At 39.1% G+C, this 22,701-nt stretch overlaps 2 protein-coding genes and 2 long non-coding RNA genes across 11 annotated transcripts; 3 read left to right on the forward strand and 1 right to left on the reverse strand.

Moving 5' to 3' along the window:
* The first annotated feature begins 273 nt into the window (after positions 1 to 273).
* Positions 274 to 3,071, forward strand: LOC132088125 (uncharacterized). The gene is made up of 2 exons (XR_009421364.1): positions 274 to 515; positions 1,523 to 3,071. It is a non-coding gene; the product is annotated as an uncharacterized LOC132088125 (long non-coding RNA).
* On the reverse strand, positions 1,542 to 19,982 carry LOC130690367 (sex peptide receptor-like). 2 transcript variants are annotated; one of them, XM_057513382.2, is made up of 5 exons: positions 4,975 to 5,824; positions 4,836 to 4,905; positions 2,286 to 2,381; positions 1,817 to 2,212; positions 1,542 to 1,721 (listed from the first exon to the last, which is right to left on the reverse strand). In XM_057513382.2, the coding sequence occupies exons 1-5, from the start codon at positions 5,601 to 5,603 to the stop codon at positions 1,542 to 1,544; spliced, it is 1,371 nt and encodes a 456-aa protein (XP_057369365.1). In that variant the 5' UTR covers positions 5,604 to 5,824. The 2 variants fall into 2 exon arrangements, with proteins under 2 accessions (XP_057369365.1, XP_057369364.1); XM_057513381.2 differs by adding an exon at positions 19,828 to 19,982 and having other exon boundaries at positions 1,631 to 2,212; positions 4,975 to 5,971.
* On the forward strand, positions 10,815 to 13,514 carry LOC130690368 (uncharacterized). 4 transcript variants are annotated; one of them, XM_057513384.2, is made up of 6 exons: positions 10,815 to 11,219; positions 11,464 to 11,682; positions 11,795 to 11,990; positions 12,073 to 12,173; positions 12,295 to 12,722; positions 12,820 to 13,514. In XM_057513384.2, the coding sequence occupies exons 1-5, from the start codon at positions 11,199 to 11,201 to the stop codon at positions 12,295 to 12,297; spliced, it is 540 nt and encodes a 179-aa protein (XP_057369367.1). In that variant the 5' UTR covers positions 10,815 to 11,198; the 3' UTR covers positions 12,298 to 12,722; positions 12,820 to 13,514. The 4 variants fall into 4 exon arrangements, with proteins under 4 accessions (XP_057369367.1, XP_059351570.1, XP_057369366.1 ...); XM_059495587.1 differs by having other exon boundaries at positions 11,795 to 12,173; XM_057513383.2 differs by lacking the exons at positions 12,295 to 12,722; positions 12,820 to 13,514 and having other exon boundaries at positions 12,073 to 12,263.
* On the forward strand, positions 18,011 to 21,691 carry LOC130690369 (uncharacterized). 4 transcript variants are annotated; one of them, XR_009000952.2, is made up of 7 exons: positions 18,011 to 18,872; positions 18,961 to 19,348; positions 19,475 to 19,606; positions 19,668 to 19,807; positions 20,043 to 20,404; positions 20,484 to 20,702; positions 20,798 to 21,691. It is a non-coding gene; the product is annotated as an uncharacterized LOC130690369 (long non-coding RNA). The 4 variants fall into 4 exon arrangements; XR_009421363.1 differs by having other exon boundaries at positions 18,971 to 19,348; XR_009000950.2 differs by having other exon boundaries at positions 18,012 to 18,872; positions 19,693 to 19,807.
* The last annotated feature ends 1,010 nt before the right edge of the window (positions 21,692 to 22,701 follow it).

The following is a 22,701-nucleotide window of genomic DNA, read 5'->3' on the forward strand; positions in this document are numbered from 1 at the left end:
TTATTTACAGTTTCTTTTGTCTTTTTCCGTTTCCGTTGTCCAGGAATTCCCTGGAGAAGGAATTGCAAAGCCTTAGAAGTCTGGCGACGTTGCCACGTAAATTTTTTCTTTAGTTTTTTAGTTGTTAGGTTTTCGTATTATACATTTAAATCGAATGGTACGTGTGTCACTCGAGTGGAATATTAACGTGATTGGATCACGTCACGACGAATCGACAAGAAAGAGTTTAGTAGGGAAAAAAAGTATTAAAATCTCTTGCCGTTTAGACCCGTTTTCAGGATCCGTTGTCAAGTCTCAAGTGCAACTGTCAACTCGACATTCTCTGTTGTGCTCACAAAAGGACCAATTTAAATATCGTGGTTTGAATTATTAAATTATTCACAACTGACAAGTTCGTTCTGTAGTCGAGTCTTAGTCATCAAAGTTTTAATTGACTTCCGTCTTCTTGCAACGTCAAAGTGGAACGATGACAAGTGGGCTGTTTCTACTGCCTTGTGACTGGCCGAATTGCTATCGTAAGTCAATTCCACCAAATAGAAATTTATTTTCTATAAATTTGAAGGAAGATGTAGGGGGATCAACAAGTTGTTTCAATAGTTCACATCAGCAAGGCTCTGAGTGGAAGGTACCCGAGATGGAAGTTTGGATGTAAATCTGTTTCCAGAGATGGGAAAGTGAATCTTGGATTGCACTTGGAATTGGAGATTGCAAGTGAAAGCATCTTTACATTTGTTCTTAGATTGAATTTCGAATAACATTGTAATATATTCGGAATTTCTTTCGCGTATCGTGGAAATAAAACAAACAAATTTAGTTGGCAAACGGATGTAATATAGTATATATATTAGATATCCGTGTAAATATGTTTATATAGCAGTGCATGGTGCATGGAAGTGAATAATCGATTTGGAATTTCAGAAACAACAACACGTTCTTTTTTTTTGTTTTTTTAAGTAGGCGTATAAACAAATAGATATTCTCTTGCGAAACGGTAGTACAATAACGTCTCAGAGAAACTAATACAAAAGAAACTATGTTTAAATTGATATCCATTATAAAATTAGTCGAAGTATTTAAAAAAAAAAAAAAAAATTGGGGATGTGGACATATGCAAAATTCACGTAAAATTGTGAAACTCAAACTTTCTGTGCTTACGTCATTGATAAGAATCCTGATTGGAAAAGGTTTTCTCGTCGAAGAATGTGGAACTTCGTGCGGGCTCTGAGCTAGACGTTCCCCATCCTTCGAAGTGAAAACCATGTCCATAATCTAACTTAAATTTACGAGTCTGTTTGCCACACCTCAATCGTTGAAAAAAGAAGCTTAAATGAATACCAAACACATATCACATATGACAAGAATTTCTCGTTTGGAGCTGACTTGCGTATAATGTGCCTCCTGAAACAAATCCAGGATCAAAGCTGATTGAATGAACCTCTAACAAGAGGTGAATAAAGTATTCGTGTGTGTTTGTGTGTGTGTGCTTGGGATATATAATTTAGTGACATTTTCCCTTTTACAGAATCTTTTGAGAGAAACGTTCAAACGCCAGTCTCGTTAGTCACCAGACTTTTGGTTCCGATCCCGTTGGCCGCAACAGTCGAGTAATTGCAATCGTTGTGACGGTTGGCTACCGATGAAGCACCTTGATGAGCACTGCCTGTGGCCAACCTGCCAGAAGACGCCGACGGGGTGAACAGACCCTGAAAGGTCTCCCTGAACTGTGCAAACACAAAACACAGGGGTGGTATAATAATCGACTATTGTCACTCAACAGGAGCAGTACCAGATCCTGCACTTTGCAATGAATACTTGCCTGACGACTCATGCCGCAATAGATGGCGAAGTTGATTGGATACGATAGCGAAATGAAAAAATTTGTGAACAGGATCAGGACATTTATGACGTCATAGTCGAGGACTCGCAGCTCAAGGGAGGCATCGAAGATGTGCAGGACAGTCAAAACGGCCAATGGAATTTCGACGACCAGGAAGCAGGATACAACAACAATCAACATGAGCGTCGTGCAATTGGAATCTCTTAATTTTCGGCATTCGCTGGCTTTGCGATTTTCCTTGAAAAGCTTATCTCGCTTTTGCTGGGCGCGACGCAGCGCTCCGAATAAAAGGACGTTGAGCAGAACCAGCGAGGCGCAAGGTCCCAGATGCACGCAAACAACCCGGAACCAAAAGTAAAGGTTGTAGTATACCACCTAGATTTGAACTTGATATTATCACTTTGTCTTTGGATGTGTAACCGTTTGGGTTTTATTGTGATGAAATTACCTGGCTGAAAATGTCAGTGACCCAATCAGCTTCGTATTTGCAGCAGGTTGTCACAACTCCTTCACCTTCCCAGTAGATATCTACCGGCAGGTACACCTTTATATCAAAAATGAAATTTAAACATTTTCCACTGAAAATACATCGTTTTGTACAAATTTCACCACGGCAGGTATTTTTTGTGGGCATGGAAAGGTTTACTGGTTTTCGTCCTCTCTCCCTTGAGAAATTTACGACTCCTTTTGATTGAAAGTAAAAACGTGCACGAAAGAGACTTCCATTTTCTCTTGTACAAAGCAATCTTTGGAATCTTATAACAGACCAAAAAGAACGTAGCGACACAATTGCTGGGCAACTACAAGTCTTCTTTAATAACTTGTATATTTTCTCGTCTGCTATATCAAATCAGCCATTTGTCTCCCTCGGCATAAAGATCTAACATACGAGAACATTACGTTGGAGACCTGCATCCGAGTATCGCCATCTGTCCACTTGTAGTACCGAAAAACTTGAAAATAAAAAAGAAATGTCGCAGAAACGGGCAGAAATATTGTGGCAATTGGATCTTACCACATAAAAGACCTACATATAAAACAAAAAAATATTTTTTGCTTTACCTTCTTGTTATGATCTATTTTTTTTTCAGCCCTTTGAACAACTTTTATTGGACTTGTACGTTCACCAAAAATGCAGCATGATTGCTGATGAAGTCTAGAGTGCTTTTGCTTTTTTCTGATCGGCTTTTCGTCGACGCAAAACTGTGTGTAACCTAATACACAGTCAAGCGTACTCGGTCTCCTGTTATTACTATATATATGAAAAGTAATAGCTACAAGAGCCATCCGCTGGGAAAATTGAGTCATACTTTTGCATCAACGACTGTCACGACAAAACCATGCACAAGAGCTTTGTTTTTTTCGGGAAAGGTCTGAAAAGTGAAATCCAATGACGTCAGTACCTAAACTGATACGTTCCAAGAAAGAAGAGTGCTCACTTTCTGTTTAAGAATAAAAAAGATTCATTACTGTTGAAATCACAGAACGGAAATTTTTGCTCGGACGGAAACGGCTTTTGATTGTTCTGTACGAATCGATTCATACACTTCAAAAGTAGAGTAAAAAAAAAATGATTGGTATGCCGCCTTCTTTTCTCCACAACATTCAGTTGACTTATATGCGACAATGTTTGCTCCATTCCTAGTACACGTCCCTAACTGGATTTCTTTTTTAATCATAATAATACGGACCGAGAGGCTCGGTAAGGGTCTCATAGCTGCCGTTCCACTTGGCTTTGCGTGGAAAATCCAATTTTGGGAGGCGGGTGGCGACCAAGTGCGTTGCCATAAGCAACAGACGCATCCATTGCCAGGTAAAGATGTCGATCACGTGATAACCAACAAAATTATTGTTTAACATTCAAAGCTAGAAAAGAAAATTACAAATTCTGGATGAAAGAACAGATGCAAAGAGAGAACAGCTGATAATTATTGATTCAAAAAAGGCCGCCCTGAGCGCTGCGTATCAGAGTCAAATGTCAACAAAAACTTAGTTTCATGTTACTTTTCTAAGATAATTCTACTCGCATAATTCAGATTATGTGTGGAAATACAAGCAGATTGCACTAGAAACTCTCGATTTGTTACATAAATTTTGCTTTTTTGTTCAAAGATGAAACGCACGCCATGTCTAATGCAACTGCCTGCGCATCCACCAATGCATCTGATATGAAAAGGGATCCGTAGGAAGTGAGGACTTGTGAATACACCCAAATATCGGAAAGCAGCTGGAGAAGGACATTTTGAATGCATTTAGCCATCAGCCCATGTATAACATATCAATCTCTGTGAAAGGATACAGCCTAGGGTCATGTTAACCAACAGCTGTTTCTCTCAAGTTTGTCGATCAGCGATCAGCCTTTACATGTAATCTCTCGGTTTTCATAGACAGTTCCTTAAATACCCATTTGTTCTATCTGCTCCGGGGAATGGGGTAAAAGTTGGCCCAAACAAATGCAGAATACAATAGATGGAACTTTAAGTCTTATATGCCTATATTGTTAAGGTAATGCCCTCGAAGGCTTTCTGTTATTATTACACTGCAACGGAGGATCTATAAGCTCCAGACTATACACAACGGAACTTGTCGTTTATATTGGCCTTTCCTGTCAACAACGGAAGACTTATACATCTATTTTGTTGTTGCGAATAAACATTGGAAATCAATCGCGAGGCACAGCTAAATCACCGTGTAGCAAGGCAATTTATAATTCTAATCGGATTTTCGTCTGCACGACAGCCAACGGAAGTTATTTATATTTACCATCGCTATATTGCATGTAATATGTAATACTCCTAACAAGAAAATACTGGGGCTTTTACGTCCTATCTATGAGACACGTAAACAATCAATCTTGTTGCTTTTGACGGGTTTTCACTGTTTTTGCCGTCTATCGGGACTAAATAGCCTTGTGCGATGAAAAATGATAGCAGACGACAGCCAACCATTTTTCTTTAAAACACAAAGTGATGAATTGACAAAAAAAACAAAAACTCACCTGATCAAATAAACGTGGGAATTGATGCACCAGGGCCAAGACGTAAATCCAACCAATAGCTTTCTTGACCCTGCACATAAATCCAAACAAAAATTGTAACACTTGTAACTAAGGTCAAAAACAAAAAGAACAGACGAACCTTTCCATGGTGCACCAAGTCCTGGCCAGCGGCGGGTGACAGACGTAGATGTAGCGCTGGATGGCCAACGCCAACGTCAACCAAATGGAAGCCGTGTGGAAAAGTGCCGGTATGACTTCTTTCATGAAATTGTAGGCATAACAAGCTGACAGAGGTCTCAACGGTCGATGATGGTTGCCAAAAGTATAGAGATAGAGAAGCCAAGGGGCCGGGAAAAGAAGCGTAAACATGTCGCTCAAAGCCATGGCCATCAGAACAAGATTGGTTGGAGTCCTCATGTGTTTCTTGGATAAGACGAGGACAATCAACGTATTGGCGATGATGGTAATGACCACTAGGAAGGGCATAATGTATCCGTAGAGCGGCAGAGCGTAACGGATGTCCAGGTCGGCTGTTATGTTCAAATAGCGACTTGCACTAATGGACGCATTAATCAAAACAGAACCATTGATGTTCATCCCGCTGAAATTTCCGGCTTGCTCAGTATCTGATGTTTCATTTGAATCATCTTCATCGCTGTACCAGACGTTGCCCAGGAGCAGCCAATTCTTTTCGCTCCAGTTACCCACCAACAGAGAAGATTCGTTGCCTCCGGCTACTGCAGTCTGCTCCCCTCCGGCAGCCGTCATCTTTGATTCAATGTTTGATCTTCCTGACCGTTGCCTGTCCCTCTATTGTTGTTTGATTGTATACAGTCACAAGTCAGTCACGACTCCACGACTTGTATATATATCATATATACGTATATGAGTCAAAGGGGCTTGTGTGTTCACTCGGAAGAAACTCGAGTTTCAGCGACTGTATCAAGCTGTCCAGGAGGGCAGCCGATTTTCACCGTCTGTTGGGCGGATCGATATCAGACTCTATACAATCGACACCGCATATAGGACTTTCCCTTTTGTGTGTGTGTGTGTATATTTGTGTTTGTCGCCTTGGTTGATTTTTTTATTTGCTTCAGTTCTTCAACAGGCGAATGGCGTTCTCTGCATCTCCGTTCCTGCGTATGTAAAGAAGAAAAGAGTATAAATAAAGCAATCGCGGAACGCACCAGCCTTAGACCCGCCAATGTATATATAACACTATCTCGTTTTAGATTGTCCTTGTACGTGTGTATATGGAATAGATTTGTAAAATGTGTACCTCTCGCGGGTATATACCAACAGGTTTTCGCAATCGATTATAGAGCCCAGGATTCAACAGGAGCTTAATGTATTCTTTTTTTTTCTCTGCTGTTGGAGTTGGCATCACAAATATCAATAGACATGCCTAGAAACTTGGACTGGTGATACATTTCAAAATGTATTTTACATCTACGGACATGTTTAGATATCTTCATTCTCGTCTGCTCTCGAAACTAATAATGTGGGATCCATCAGAAGTGATGTACCGCCGGAGGGGTTTCCACGGAAACGAGTTTTTACCTCTCGTTAGGGGGTCTGTGTACGTATATGAAAACAAATAAATCTTTTTTATTATTACGATTTTGGCTGAAACTTTGTATAGAAAGTTTCTTGATTGCGATGCCTCTCGTTTCATTTGTACACACCAGGTCGTTGTATAGTCTACATGAAGTTGTTCAGAAACAATAGACCTTAACATTGTTTTATTGCACTTGTACCTGTAGAACTTTTGAACATGGCCGGCTTTGATATCGCCATGTTGGTTGTTTTTTGTTCTATAATGAGGCAAATACTTGGCCACATGAAAGAAGATAATGAGGTGCGCCGTTTCTTATAGCATTTATGGATATTATATATGCGTCCATGGCTAAAAATAATAGCCAGTAACATAAACGAGATCGATTTTCTTAATTAAGTTGCACACGTCAAAGTCGACATATATTGCGTTGAGTAATTGGAAAACCATGCGTCCTGATTGATTTAAGACGTATTAACAAGGTATGTAATTATATAATCTACAAATCACCAGCTAATGCATAAATTAGGATTATATAGTAAAGCAAGGAAATTCAATTGATCTATCACAATTTTCGTTGATGTTGATGTATAGGCCTATATGTAAATTGGCGAAATCCATATTCCCATAACTTTATCGTCAACTTTTTATTGATTATGGGAGTTTTAAAGGAATAGTGCTGTATATACGATCCTATACGTTGACGAGTGGAAAAGTTTCTTAGAATTCTCTAAAAGTAAAGTTTTGTAGTTTCACCAGCTTTCGTGGTATACACCGATTGATTTCCTACCTTTTAGCTTATAGTTCCGACGCCTTTCCTCTTCACAATATATGTATATAAATTATTTATCTAAAAATGTATATGGAATCTCGGTGACGCACAAAAGAAACAAATGATATATTAGTCTAGGGACCATAAATATATAAAAGGACGCATTTTTAACCTATGTTGTTGATAGATCCGTGGGTGGCTATACTTGCTGCCGTTTTTATTCCACTCGCCCGCGTCATCGTCTTATATCTACCCCAATGTCATTTATTTTCTTTGAAAAAAAAGATTGGAAGCTACTGGAAGCCCCAATGTCCTCTACATTCGACCATAAATAAATCTACATTGAGTCTATTGGATTTCATTCACTATAGCTTTATTGGTACAATACATCCTACTCAACTTCATGCGAATCTTTTCCTCTTGTAAAATAGTTTATACCTGAAACCTATTTATTTATATTCCTGCACACTCACGGCGGATACATCACCCAATGTATATACGTATATATATAAGCCATCAAATAACAGCATCCGTTGCCATAACAACAGCGGGATCCACGTCTCCCGTTGCCATCGTGATTCAGGCTTGTATATACAAGTTATTTTCAAATGCCAATCCAACACCGTGAAAAACAGTTGCAAGAAAGGAGAAATCTGCCATTCCTGCTGTTTTCTTGATGAAATTCTTCCGTATCATTCCAAGAATCCAATGCCTACACACACGGATCCATTTGCTCCCTATAATACTTTTTCTGAACTCGCTCCTGGCCGTCTCCCGTGGGATTGATGCTCCGCCTATTCACTTAAAGATGTATCTGCTGAGCGGGGGATTCAGTTTTACTTGTTGTGATGTACACATTGCATCCTGATTGATTCACTCTCGAGTATATCAATTTCTTTAATGGATTGTCCACTTGTCTAACGTCACAATACTTGTGACTCATGCAACATGATGCACGTATACACGTCTAGAGCAATCACCACAATCCCCTCAATGTTTATTGCACTTCAAATCCATATCAATCGTCCACCCCATTTTCTTATGGCAGCACCGATCAAGTTGATTGCTTTGTTCAACGATGCCAACTTTTCTTTTCCAAGTTACTTTCTGAGGGGATTTCTTTTGTTTTCTTGAGATCCCCGCATCCATTGCCGTAAATATATTTATACACCGAAGCGAGTCTGGCCATACACACTGTCGTTGGACTCATTAGTTCCAGACGCAGCAAGTGGAATTCAACGGATCTCATCTGGTGCGTGTCCCGTGGAGACCATTACGACGTCGTTTTCTTTTTCTTTTAAAATGATTGTTTTTCTTTCCTCCCACGTTTAACAAAAAAAGAGAAAATGGGGTATTTTCATTTTTAATGGCCGTGCTTTCTCGCAGCATTCGGCAAGGTTATGGAGTCTCATATAGACACATTCCACGCACGATTATATATCTATGGCTATATATATATATATATATAGCCTACTTGTATATAGACACGCAGTTGTGTGTGTGTTGCCATCTATAACTGCCATTGTTTTGGTCTCTTGACGGCTATATATGCACAACAATAATAGCACCTCTTTCTAGCATTGCTGTGTTTATACAAGCTCTTGACTTGGTTGTTGTGACTATATCGTCTCGGATTAAGTAGCTTGCTGTACTTTTAACTGCCTGGCCAATGTATATATTACAGACTTGTATATTCTTTTTTCGGAAGTTTGACAACAATGTTTGATGCTGTACTGAAATTCGCGGAATGGCCTCAAACAAATACACCCAAGGGCATGCTTTTTGCGTTGAAGAGCATTAGCAACTACCAACACGTAATTATAATAATAATGAGCTAGAATACATACTGACAAAAGTCATCAAAGATGTTGATGGTCCGACGAAAGAGTTCGTCATTAAAGAAGATGTTGATTTTCATTCCGTTATTCTGTGAAATTTCCAGCTGGCAAGGGTCGAGGGGATAGAACTGAAAATTTCAGCTGCGTCTGCACATAACCAACGGTTTGGCCTGTCAGTTAAATTCTCTATTAGCTATTTGGTCAGCGAAATTCTCTCGCTGACACATAGCCGCCTTTATTTTTCTTATTTTCATGACTTTCGGCTCTTGCTGCCTCTATTTACAGAACAAAATCAACATCCTCTACATCACCCAACAAAATTTCTACACTTTATTATGTTGTTTTCAAGTTGATATCTGTGAAATTCTCACTATTTCTTAGAGAACATCCATACTCAAGTAGAGGGTGTGTCGCAAATGCAAAAGTAGATTGCTGTTTATATGCCCTGTGATTTTCTTGTCAATGGCCGACGTTCTGTATGTATAAACATTTAGAATAAATCCACATCATCAGCCTCGTGCAGCATTTTTCGTCAGAAGGATCTTGGACGTATAGCTTTTGAATGTTATTTGTAACTTGGTACACATGAAAAGCAATGAAAATATAATGCACGAAAGCTTAAAAAGGAGCTCAGACTGTTTTGACTTTTTGTTCCCCTATTTAAATATTTCTTCCAGGCGCGTAAACATGTATACAAAACCCATCAATAGAGAGATACACACAACAATAGTCGATTCCAGGATTTTTTTAGGGCTTTTCTGGGCCTCTGCCTTTCAAGTTGTTTGTTGTCGAGTCGAAAGTTTCTCGCATCATATGGCGATGGAAATCCCGGATAGAACAGAGAGGCTTCATAATATGATAGCACGTCACGCTATCACGAAAAAACGGGAGGGGTGAAACAAACCTCATGTCGTATTGTATAAGGACTGCAGCATAGGTCTTTCGGTCGTGACGAAAATTGGAAAAATTGGAAGAATGTTTATAACAACGTGGCTCCTGTATCACGACCATATACTTTTCTTACGTCCTCTTGTCTTTTTTTGGTGTATTGTCAATTTTTTTTTACTTGAAATGGAGTAATCGATTTTGCAAGGGGTATTTGCTCAGTCAATTTCCCATGGTGTCCCCGCATGTTTAAAAACCAATGTGGCCGTATAAATACTCTGTAACTTTAAAGTTCTAAACATAATTATTGCACAATTGTAAAAAAATCTCTTTCTCTTTAACGAACTTTGTTCTTTGTCCACAACTTAATTTTACCACGTACAATATTCGAGACCGGAGTAACTTGAGCACATAACAATCTTTTAGCAACCACTTCTAGCATGTCATTCCTTTTCATGATGACTTTCTTCTTGAATTGCAATCATTTACCCGCTGTGGATAAACGGAACCCCAGAAATGCTACGATAATGGAAACTCCACATTTCTCAACAAAATTTTGCTTCGTGGGTGGCATGGGTATTCGTTTAAACGTTTGGCAAAATGAAAATAAATTCCGAATAAATGATCCGTAAAAACCATACGTGTTTTTGTGCTAATCTTATCGTTATTACGGGTGGAAGATGCGCGTAACCTCATCATAACTTTAACCTGTTCTAATGTTTCTGAGAATCTCTTGAGGACAATAAAGCTCACTTTGAATATTTACGTTAAACATTATCACAACGTAAAACTTTTGAAGGAATTATCAAATTTTTGGGTTAACCGAGTTCCGATCATTTGCCTCAGGCGTTGCTCAGCTGATCCATACCTCCTACAGATACGCCAATTGTTGATTACTCCGCAGTGAGGCGACCCCACGCGACCGCACCGGTCCCACTTTGCCGAGTGCCAAAAATAAAACAGTGAAGACGTGACGATCCGTTAACGTGACCTGGACTAAATCCCAAATTGCGCACGCAGAATTGTCTTAACAATTGACACCTTTGTGGGAAGGAAGGACAGGCCCACATGGGAATGCATTCCAAGTTCTTATTTTTTAAAGTGCCATACCACGAACTGCGCACTGTGATAATTTCCACGTGTATGCTAATTATGTCAATTGTGAAAAATGAACAGTACGTTGGTTCTATCGCGCCACATGACGGTGAAGATGAATAATGGATATTCACGTTGTGATTAGTGATCTTACCACTTCGTTGCCATTATACTAGAAAGTCGCAAAGTTCTTTATTTTCACGGCGAAATTTCCGCTAATGATTAGGCGGGAACCTCAGGTAAGTTTGAAAAAAAAAATGACGAGCGTTCTTTGTACATTTCTTAGTATCATCTAACGACAATGAAAAGCTTGTGGTTTTTGGTGTAAAGTGCGTCATATACTTTACAGCCATCCATGCAGTGCCAATCTCAATCCCGCTCACCCTCACAGGCATTGTAGACTGCCAAATGCACACTCAGCTTAATTCTGTATGTGCTGAATGTTAGTGCTCACCCATTCAAAAATTTTCATATTCTAATTAGTTGAAACAACAATTCATCAAAAGGCCCTTAGAGACACGGGTCGTTAGCCTCGTTTCGGTCCATCCCACCGTGGCAAGGACAAACAACGACGACATCGCTGCCGGCAATAAATTTTGCACGAAATTGTTTTTTGCCCAGTATGATGCAAGGAAGGCAGACTTTAGACGGCGAAATCCAACATCGTCATCAATCGCCATTTGCAAAATATTAAAATGCCAGGTATGACGTCAGCTCATTTTTTCCCGCTTCATCGCTTTTAGGCTAGGGGATAGTTTTGTATTGTGGTATGTATTTCGTGGCATTTCTTTCATTGTTTCTTTTCAATTTGCAGCTATTGTCCAACAAAATCAAGAGTTTATTTTTGAAGACATTCACAACTAAAAGAAAATTATATTTCTTCCAAGAAAACGCCCCAACGATTGAACTGCCCTCTTTAGGAGAAAATAAACCAGTCAAATGCAACGGCTCTCATCGTTCACGCGACGCTAAACTACCTAAACGCCTCTTGCTGTACAGTGTTGGAGCAAGTAAGCTGATTCAAAAGTTTTCCAATAATTTAACACCACGTGGCGACCAATTTGCTCATGAGACAGCCATTTTTTTTCCCAGGGAATCTGTTGTTGGCGGCTGTAATTCAATACGCATCTGCGGAGGAGTCATCAGCAGAAAACAAGGCCCTTCACCCACATGGTGTAACTCTATATATAAGGGTAAGATATCCCTATATACAATTGTGCATATAATAATAAGAACGTCTATGTACGGAATGGTCAATTAGCTCTGACTGCCAAGCCATGGTTTAAAAAAATGTGTTTCTTTTTCTCCCTTTAGTAACTTGTACCAATTCGGTCTGAACTAGAATAAAAGAAGAGGGGAAAAAAGGAATCTACAGTCAACAGCAGGAGGAGTTTGAGATTGAAGATGTAGTCTCTATACCATCAGTCTTTGTCGCCATTTTGTAATAGCTCCCGACAGTCCTCTTTTGTGTCCTTAACTGAATGGGGCAGACTGTCTCATTCGCCATTGTTTTCTTGGCTACAAACTGGACTCGTCTATAACCTCCTTTTTTTTTTACAGTTGAATGGTTCAACTCGACAAGTCTATTTATTGATGCAATTATCGATATGAGCGGCGCTTGCCATTCTGCCTTTCTCTATTTAGTCTATTGCGTGTAGTTCTCTACTTCTCCGCTGCTAGAATGCACTGAATTGGGCCAACGAATATGCTCGTGATTTATAGATGCCGACAATAATCAGACGGTAACTGCTGACATTCATTTTGGTTTATTTCCTATTTTACTACACTTTTTTTGGAGTTTTTCTTAGATATCTAAATTTATTATACATTTATACATAGACACTGGCCTGTGCACACAATTTCATTCCAAAGTGGCCAGCGGCAAACCATGGACGTCCTCAGGCTCTAACATTTGCATGTGGCTATCTGTGCATATTTGACACCACTCGAACGCCCCCACCTTTGAGTATTATCCAGCTCCATCGGAGTAAGGATTGAATAACTTAATTATCCCTCTGTGTTTATCCATTTATAAAGGTGCAAAATATTGATCAATCTTCTATTTAAAAGCAAAAACAGCCGTTGGGCAAAAAGTCCATTTACAGTCTAAAGGCGTCACCGAGGAATTTTCGTTTCTAAATGCATCATAAATGGCTGCTCGATGTATATATCTTTGATAAGCTTCGTTTGAAACTCTTTTGTTTTCACCATGACTCTCACGTTCTCCTTCCTCGAGGTTTTCGTCACCATTATCGGCCCAAGCACGAAGACGTGTTATTTATTATTCATTACTGTTCTATATAAAAAGGATTATAGATCCCTCGTGGTTGTCTACAAAGAAGACGTTGCCCCATCAATCATGGCTTGGTATTATAAAAAAAAGAAAAGATTGCAAAGGGGAGAACAATGTCAAACGACCTGCTCCGTTATCTGTCACTGTGTAATGGACTTCGTTTGTCGCCACGCATGGGCGTGACGTCATACAAACATTTAAAATACATTGTAACACGTGCTGTTTTATGTCCTAACATTTTACAAAAGAATTGTGAATGTTGGCGCATCAGATCGATCTAACACAAAAATGTTTCAAGTCATCGCACATATTTCACTAACGTTCTGATTTACATGTCGTCAGGTGTGCATAATTTCATGTCTTCTCTGATCTAATTTGCAATTCAAGTGTCCTTTATCTCTCGACTGCTGAAAATTCAAGTTGGTAGAGAAAAGCGAACGTAACTCTATCAGCGCCCTGCACGCCATCTTTAGGATCTGCAAAGCATATCCAATTCAAGATTATCGGCTGCATAATGCGTGTATAAATTGACGCCTCTCGGTGACACACTCACGCTCTCTCGAAAACAAAAAAAGGATAGAGAAAATATATATTTTTTCCCTTTTATCTTTAAAAATATAATAGCACGTATATATAATACTTTCCGCCACGACAGATAATGATGATGATGATGATAAGGGCGCGCTTAGATACGGTGGATACATATCACGTGTTATAAATAGTATATATATCCGTCCCTCTAAAAAAGATAGAGAAAGGAAAGAGCGCTACATCATCATCACCGATATAGGTTATTTATATGAGAAAGAAGAAGGAAGCCGTTAGGTCCAGCTGGTGACTGAGGTATATAATATAAGGAGATGATGGGAAAACAAAAGCGTGGGCAAGTCCAGACCACAATTTTCGGCTTGATATTTCGCAACAGTTTTATCGATTCAGTTGACGGTATCCCGCCAAAAATAACAAAGAAATAACCAACAAAAAAAAGGCGCGCTAACCCAAATGGGCATTTCTTTTTATGTAAATTTTCTTTACTTGTCAAATATCAACAAAGGGGATAGGTATGTAGATCACCTCTACTTCATCTTTCTGGCGCGTTGTTTTTCTCTCCCAACCTTTTCCTTTAGTTGAGCAATTGGTAAAAGCGCAGTTTTAAAGATGTATGAATATTTAAATCCCATAATGCTTTTCTAGTTTTGTAGTCCAAAAGGCCTTGATTTTCTGAGGAACGGAACGATTCGTCCTGAAAACGTCCAAGGCCACATGTTCACCCGTCCCCAGAGTACAAAACCTTTTCTTCTAATGCCATGGCGCCAGTAGTCATTAATGATTTCACAATATTCATCACCCTTCCCCCCTCAACACAAATAAAAAAAATCTATTTACATGCAAATGAAGTATTGGTACTTTGAAAGATTTGCGTTTTTTCCTTCTGTTTAATATTCGCATTTTCATAAAAAAAATTTGAGAAATTTGTCATGTTTATTTTAATGGCGTCTGGAATCTTTGTGATGGAATACCTCGCCACCATCTTAGCTTCCTGCACTCTACTCACACAGCCACGATAGGATTTCGTTTTCTTTTTTCTACACAGTTGACTGGGCAAATAAAGGGAATTTTCAAACGTTGATCTGGCACACATTTCGCTCGAAAAAAACACGGCCGGAATTTTATTTCGCACGGGCCATTAGATTTCGAAGCCGTACACAAACAATCTCGAAGCTGTTATCATGGCTTTCTATAACGAATCAGCCAAATGCCACGCATATGCTGATACGGAAAAGACTGGCATTGATTTATGCTGTTGCAAAGCGTAAACACGCCGTGTTAAACATAAAAAAAAGAAAAGCTATCCCACTTTCGCATGACAAAACCAGCCTGTTGGAAATAACACAAAAATTGATATTTTTTTTTCTACCACAAAAGCCAACAGACGTTTTGTGGCAGTTGGCATAGAAACGGATCTCTACATGACACACAGAAAACTGTGAGCAAACGAGAAGCATATCGGCTTTTTGCCTACTTCTTCTGTGTGTTTAAGATGAAGGATTCTAGCATGACATCAATGAATCATATCCATAAATCAAACTGACAAATGGTCAAATTTCTTTTTCAGCACAAGTAAAAAATAAAAATGAATAGTAAAATTTTTAAAAAGAAGTTCTTTATTGTACACACTGGAAGGTCTAAATAAACTTTCCAGGTTTAATATAGCAGGGTGTAAAAAGTCTTGTAGGCCTACACAACACTTTGGAAACTTTTTGTGAGTGTGTGTGTGTTGCTCATCGATCCAGCAAATGTTGAACGCCATCAACACTTGATCCCCCGGTCTCGAAATCATCAAGGAAATAATCAGAAAAAATGGAGGGCTCGCCATCAACGCAAGAGAGTGCACATAACGATTTTGTGGCAAAGCACAAGAGTTGATGGCCGTTCTAGAAAGAGGCTAGACAGGAAATTCTCTTTCGAGATGTTGGGTCGTCTCTGTTAAAGTAAATATAGAGGGCCGATACTCGATGGTACAATAACAGTTTCAGGGACGAAAGGGTTTTCTATAGTTTACCACTTTATTCTCATATTTAATTTTAATAAGAAAAAGAAAATGCTCTAGCAGTTGCAAGTGGACACGTTCTCCAATGAACGTAGGCCATAGACCAGCCAAAAAATATATCGAGTGGCTTGCCAAATCCGTGGGACTATTAGAAGCAAATTTGATCTAGGGCTTTGCGAATGCATCAAAACCGAATTGCCAGTGGATCGTTGTTAAAGTTGAGGCGCTGTTGTCGATGGACTTCGTGGTAAAAAACAAAAACGCGAGAGCGAACGCCGAGTTTGAAATGCCGTTCGATGTGAGGGATTCATCCACGATTGTTTCCTAGCACGCAACACGAACTAGTCCGAGAGCTCGCAGTTGGGATAATCGATTGAGAAAACTTTACTGCTTTTTTTCTATGTAATACACAGTTCGGGAGGAAACTCCAATATCTATCCGGGGTTTTGCAGCCAAAAAGTCCACTGTCGATTATCGACCGTGTCAAATTCCCCATGTTCTAACGCTCGAAGTTGACACGAAGACTTTTCTTTGGAGAAGAAAAAAAGCTATTTAAAAAAGAAAGGTTTATGCAACGCTGTTTAATCACACATGGCTATGAGCGAATACATGAATGAAGGTTTGACCTTTCCAGCTGGAACGTGCTGTACTTATATTAGTCACGTTAGACTGACGCTAATCAATAGCATAAAGTTTTCTTTTTCCCTACTTCTCCAAACTTTCAAATTGAATTTTTTAAAAGCTGAAAGAGCTTCGTTGATGGCTCATTGAACAGTTCCATCCATTAGCTTATTTATAACGTTGATCGCAGAAGATGACTCTTAAATTTTACATCGCCGTCACCTGATGCCCTGAAATCTAACATTACCTGATTTCAACGACCCTTCATTTTGCTAAGACATAAGTGCAGAAAAATGAATGCAGTCGGCTATCTACTGTGTTGATAAAATTAGAAAATTGCAATCTATTGAAACAAGGCAATTGTCGGTCCACGTCTGCAGTACTTGAGTTGGCAAGATGCCCGTCATTAACGTTGATATAGGACACGTGAATCACACACGACTTTGGCTGTGTTTCACACGGTTGGCTGCATCGTTTAATGAGCAACGATGTTCGTTTACTGGAAACTTCGGAATAATAACAAAACTAGACTTCGAAGCGACGTTTCTTAATTAAAAGTTAACCCACTGGGTAAGCCAATTGCCATGAGGATAATTAACACTATCCTCGCGCAATTTGCTGAGATGATTGCACGGGGAAAAAAAAATTATATTTTTTCCATAACAAGTTCATTTTCATTCTTCTCTTGCCCGTTACAATGACACAAAAGTCCTCTTGATTCAAGAACTACGATCGCCATTTCGCATTGTGTTTGGATATGACATCAATCCATAACCAAACTATTCGGTGTCGATAATCATTTGAATTAAAGCGAACGGCTTACGAAACCCCGTGTACACTTCGTTACGTAAGCTTAAACTTAGGTTGAAATATAATTTAACTGCACGTGAGATAGTAAGACCGTTAGAAGCCAGAGCCAACACTTCTGGTAAAACAAGTTGTGCTTCCTCTGATTGCACCTGCACAGTCGTCTTTCACAACAGTTTCAAAGTCGACTAGACTAATGTTAAAATTCCTTCTCATAAACTGCGTGATACAATATCCATTTTGGGAAGAGCTCCACCTTGCATGCCGTTTTGTTCAACGAGTGAAACATTTCAAAGGCTTGGGACACTATGGATGGCCATCAATGTTCTTCCAGTAAACGTATGAAAAAACAGTAACAAATGCAATGGTTTTCGACAATTATCGCCATCGACGAGGTTTCTGTATCCGCAGCAGATATCATGAAGTACGGCGAGGTTAAAATGCGGGAAAATCTGTGGTGGAATTCTCAAACAGAAAAAACAACAAAACAGTTTTGCGAGCAATCACTTCATTTTTTGCCATTACCTAAGTCTAACGAAGGAAAACCATCGTTCCTATAAATGAACCTTGTTCCCTATTTTCTCTGGCATCGATTCGACTGATTTAGTTTACAGTAATTAGAATTTTTATAGGTTTAAGCGCCATTATTGGAACAGGCTGCTATTAACTTTATTTCTGCAAGTGCGAGCTATTATAAGCTTGAGAAATTTTTGTTTCATTCCTCTCGATCCTTTTTGCCCGTCTGCATGTGTAAGGTAACGTGTTAAAGTTAATGTTTTTTGATAGGTTTAAGTGTATTAGATATCACTGTGTAGTAAATTATAACACGTTTCTATTAAACTTAGATCCTGTCAGGTGTATGTCCACGCTACATAGTGACGTGGTCTCATTTTTAATGTTTTGGCACACCTCTTTTCGCTTTTAATTGATATACTCAGCCAATTAATCAAGTACATCTAGAAGTAAGAGTTCAATGGGATAATTGCTAAGTAACTGGGTTTTTTCAGTTTAATGATAACGTGTTTTAATCGTCGGGTGGCGATATTTGTTAATCGTTTTGTGTAATTCTGCAGTCAGAAAGAGCTCCGTGTCCTAAGAAAAAAATTCTTCTGTAGACTGATTTATTAGCCAGCCAAAAGTAATTGATCCCCGATTTCCATCGCGCATTTCGTCCCCATTGCCCCCAGAACACTAAAGATAGGAAACGTCAAGACGTTAATCATCTGCCCTTTTGCAAGATTTAAGCAAAGTGTTGTCACGCTTAACCGGTTTATCCCTGCTACGCACATGTCATTATTTAACGAACTCCAATTGATTTGCGTTAGGTTTTACTTGATTATGAAACTAACTTCGCTTTCCAAAGCATTAAAGCGTGAGTCCCATCTTAAGGTGGGAGTCCCATTTAGTAAATTGAAAATGTATTTGAAATATACTGTTACTTTTACGCTTTCAAAGGGGCAGCGCATGGAATTTTAGATCTTGTATTTACACCCAATATTGATTAACAAGTTTAAACCAGTTAGATAGGCGAATCACCATAACATCACATTAAGCTGATGACCCTGTACTGATTTGTGGCCGACTTGGGGTGGAAATTTAAGAAAACGAGTTGAATTCAAGGTAATAACAAAGTTCTGTTTTAGATTCATTTCTATTTGTGTTCACTGTTAATAGAATTTTATTACCCTTAAGTTTTTCGCTTAACAAGTTCTTTTTAGGTTTGCACTCAGCTACGGAGGTTAAACTGTTCAATGAACAGGGGTCCATGTGCCAATCTAGAAAGCGGTTGGTGGTTATAAACTGTTTGTCACGCAAGCAGTTTGATGACAAGCCAATTTGGAGTGCCTTGTCCATCATCAGGGTACCATTGAAACTGTTTCAGGAAGCGTTAATACCACCAATGATCATCGCTTGTAGAAATTACGACTTCCCTCTTATTGGCGGGGACGCAGGACCACCAAACGACAAGCTCGAACGATCAAGTTCTATCGCCGACCTAATGAATGTTAGTCGTCCCTTTTTCTATACATCAGGAACAGGCAGATATAAACAACCTACAAGGAACAGCAGAACCCGCAAGTCATCATGAAACACTGGTAATGGGATTGTCCAACAGCGTTTCTGTTTAGGACTTTGGTGCGCGATGACGATGATGAACAAGAAAGACATGGACTACATTCAGACTCGTATCTTTTTTTCTTTTTGTCCTATATTAAACGTAGACTCACAACCGCCGAGGAAAATTCCATGCCATCACGCGCCTGCACGCCATCCAATCAGCTCGCCAGTCACGAGCCGAACATTACGTTTGAAAAGGAGAGCCAAGGGGATATATGGGAGGAGACGGAAAAAGGGTGTGTTTGTTCTTATTTGTATCTTTTTTTTTCATTTCTATTTTTTCGATTCCATGCCAAGTCGGATTTGTTTGCTGTTCAACTAGGGTACGTCGGCTTGGTTTTCCACACGGTAATCGTCGCCTTTCATCCCATTTTGATAAAGGAGTCCGCAAACAATTTGCAGATGGGGGTTTTTGTTTGGATTTTTACTCGTGTTGAGTAATTTAAATTGTTTTTACCTGTACTTTGTAGTGTTTATAGCTGAGTTGGAGTAGCAATTCGACGTGCAGGTCGTCTATCACACTTGTGTACATGCACTATTCTCGTCTTTTTTTTTTTTTTTTTTTTTTTTTTTGTAAATTTCCCTCTTCAATCACCGTCAGACGCACTTTCAAAACACAAGCAGATGCATATGAACGCACACTAATTGTTTTCTTTTTTGTCCTTTTTTCAGTGATGCTCGATGAACGTATCTAATTTTTTTTGTCTTCAACGTTGCTGTGTCGCCACAGGCTGTCGGCGCGCTGATAATGATCAGATAATTATCTCTTTGTACGTATGGCAACGGCCGCCAGGAAAACGTTGCTGATGTCAAAACTGTTGGCGCTTATTGGCCGTAACATTGAACGGGCGACGGAAGAAAAAGTTGTTCAAGAAGAAAATTGAGTGATGGAAAGTATTTTTACAAGAAGAAACAGTTAGGATGTGAAGATTTGCGACTCGAGTGAGGGTGGCGGTCAGGTGCGATTGGAGAGTAGTGTTCGACTGGCCGCTTAACCGTACATCTCGCCTGTCTATATATACACACGGCAGTGGGTATGTATCTTGTATGTGTTCAGTGTGCGCAGACGCTGTTGAATGTGTTTGTGGGACCTTATTTTCTCTTCTATTTAAGGTCGGCGTTCTCTTTTCCTCGTTTTCTTGGATAGCTTTGCCACTCGCGCGCCATTGCCTTTCGACTACTTTACGATACGACCGGAACTCGGGCGGAGACCCAGCGTTTGCTGAGATGCGCATCACTGACACGACACCACAACATCTTTCTTTTGGGGAGATAAGGCTTTTCTTTTCCAACGGAAATTGCAAAGATATCCTTCTGTAGAGATGACATTTGGTGAGTATGAATTTTTGTTTAAATCTTGAAACATTAACCTGTAGATTAACGGGTTATTTTAAACAAAATGTCTGATTTATTGCGACATAATTTAGCTATTCACGTCGGGTCGATTTCTCCGGACCAACAGTCGTCCCAAATGTCTTTCAGCAAAGCGGGTCACCATTAAATGGAGGCTGTCTTCCCTTTATTGTCTTTTATATATCAATGTTAGACTTCCTCTTTCATCTCGCTGTGCAGCTTAATGGCTGTGTAACATTCTTATACATGGGGAGAGACACCACTCTATAGTAGATACTTGCTGCCCAAGATTCTTCATCATTTTTCTTTTTTTTTTCTTAGGCAATGTCCCAGGGTATATAGGATTTGCCCCGTGCTTTCTTACAATGACTTTTGAGGACAAGGGTTCGGTCTTTTATCGCTCACCATTTATCAAGAACTTTTCTTTCGGGAAGAAGAAAATGCTGCGGTGATGGGCGATGTGTCATCATATCGTTTCCCGTTAAAGATTAAAAGAGATATTAAGAAATCGATTACGGTTTTTAGACATAATGGGGAATGGCTTTTGAATGCTGAAAGGAGCTTTACAAGCAAAGAATGCGCTAACGATGGAGGCTGTTGTATCAGCTAATATTATGCTGTCCGTATAGCATACAGGGCACAGTGATATGGAATTTTCCCGTATTGCTGTTGGGTGTTTTTAATTAGCATATGTCGACGAGGAATGTTTGTTCTTCATGAGGAAAAATGCGTATTAAAGACTACATCCAAGAGAAGTATTTTTTTAACTTGTTAATAATTGATCACGGTTTTTCCCTGTCATTGTATACAAACATGTCTGTATTAGTAGACTTGCCTTGGGGCGATGTTTCATGTGAGTTCAACATTGTAGAGTAGAAACGCGGCAGTAGACAAAGCGTCTGATGATTACGAGCTTCGTGAATTAGCAGGTACACACCTGAAGGTAAAATAAAATAGTTCAATCATAAGTATGGTATATAATTTAAATCGATTCCACCTTTTTGTTTCCGTCGTAAATATTGTGCGCATTCAAATAGCTCCCTTGGTCGTAACAATATTTCATCCAAGTAATTTGATGTTTGCGTGATAAAAGTCTGCACTACACGCAAGCGATTGCTGCGTACCTGTACAACGTGTACTGTGTTATTGACTTGTATTCGACATACATTCAGGTTGAATCAATGACATGATTTAAAATGATTTGATGGTACATAAAAATGTACCATCGCAAATGAAATTTTGTAGAAGTATAAATGATAGAAAATTGTACCTGAAAGTCACAGCCGCGTACCATTGACTGTCGCGTATATGATTTGCAAAACTAATTTAGAAAATGTTTGAATGTTTAATATCATGCTGGATGAAACGAATCTTGCTATGAAATATGTCGCATGTCAAATGGTTATGAATGAAATTAGCAGATTGGCGTTGTGCACGAAACATGAGGAGAAATTAAGTGAGAAAAGCAGCGAAAATATGGAACATGTTCCACGTAAAGTCTACTGGTTGATATCAATGGCTTACGCGATGCGAGTCGTTGCCATGGTAAAGATATTCAATATGCGTGTACGATTGCTAGCAAGCAATGTCCGTCTATGAATGTATATTCATACTAGCAATTTGAAAATGACTAAACATACAAGTATAGATGAAATAGTTTTTAACTAACAGCAATTTAATTATTGGCATTTTAATGGTTTTTAAATTATAGCGCATACTTTCAAATCCTTTGTGTTCTATAATGATACTGAGCAAAAGGCTTTTCTTTTCTAAGGACTCCATTTCCTTTTGTAATCAAAATTCAAAAGAGTTCAATAAATAAAGAAATTTTTGAAGAAAAAGATCAAAGGAAAGAAATTTATCAATTGATAAACAAAGGCTTTTCAGTAATCCATGTTTTTTGTTCCTTCCCATATTTTCTGTTGCTTCGGCTGCTTTTTGGCTGATAAAAAAAGCACAACATCAAAAGGCATGCCGA

Source organism: Daphnia carinata, chromosome 6, assembly GCF_022539665.2.
Source record: "Daphnia carinata strain CSIRO-1 chromosome 6, CSIRO_AGI_Dcar_HiC_V3, whole genome shotgun sequence".
Taxonomy (NCBI): domain Eukaryota; kingdom Metazoa; phylum Arthropoda; class Branchiopoda; order Diplostraca; family Daphniidae; genus Daphnia; species Daphnia carinata.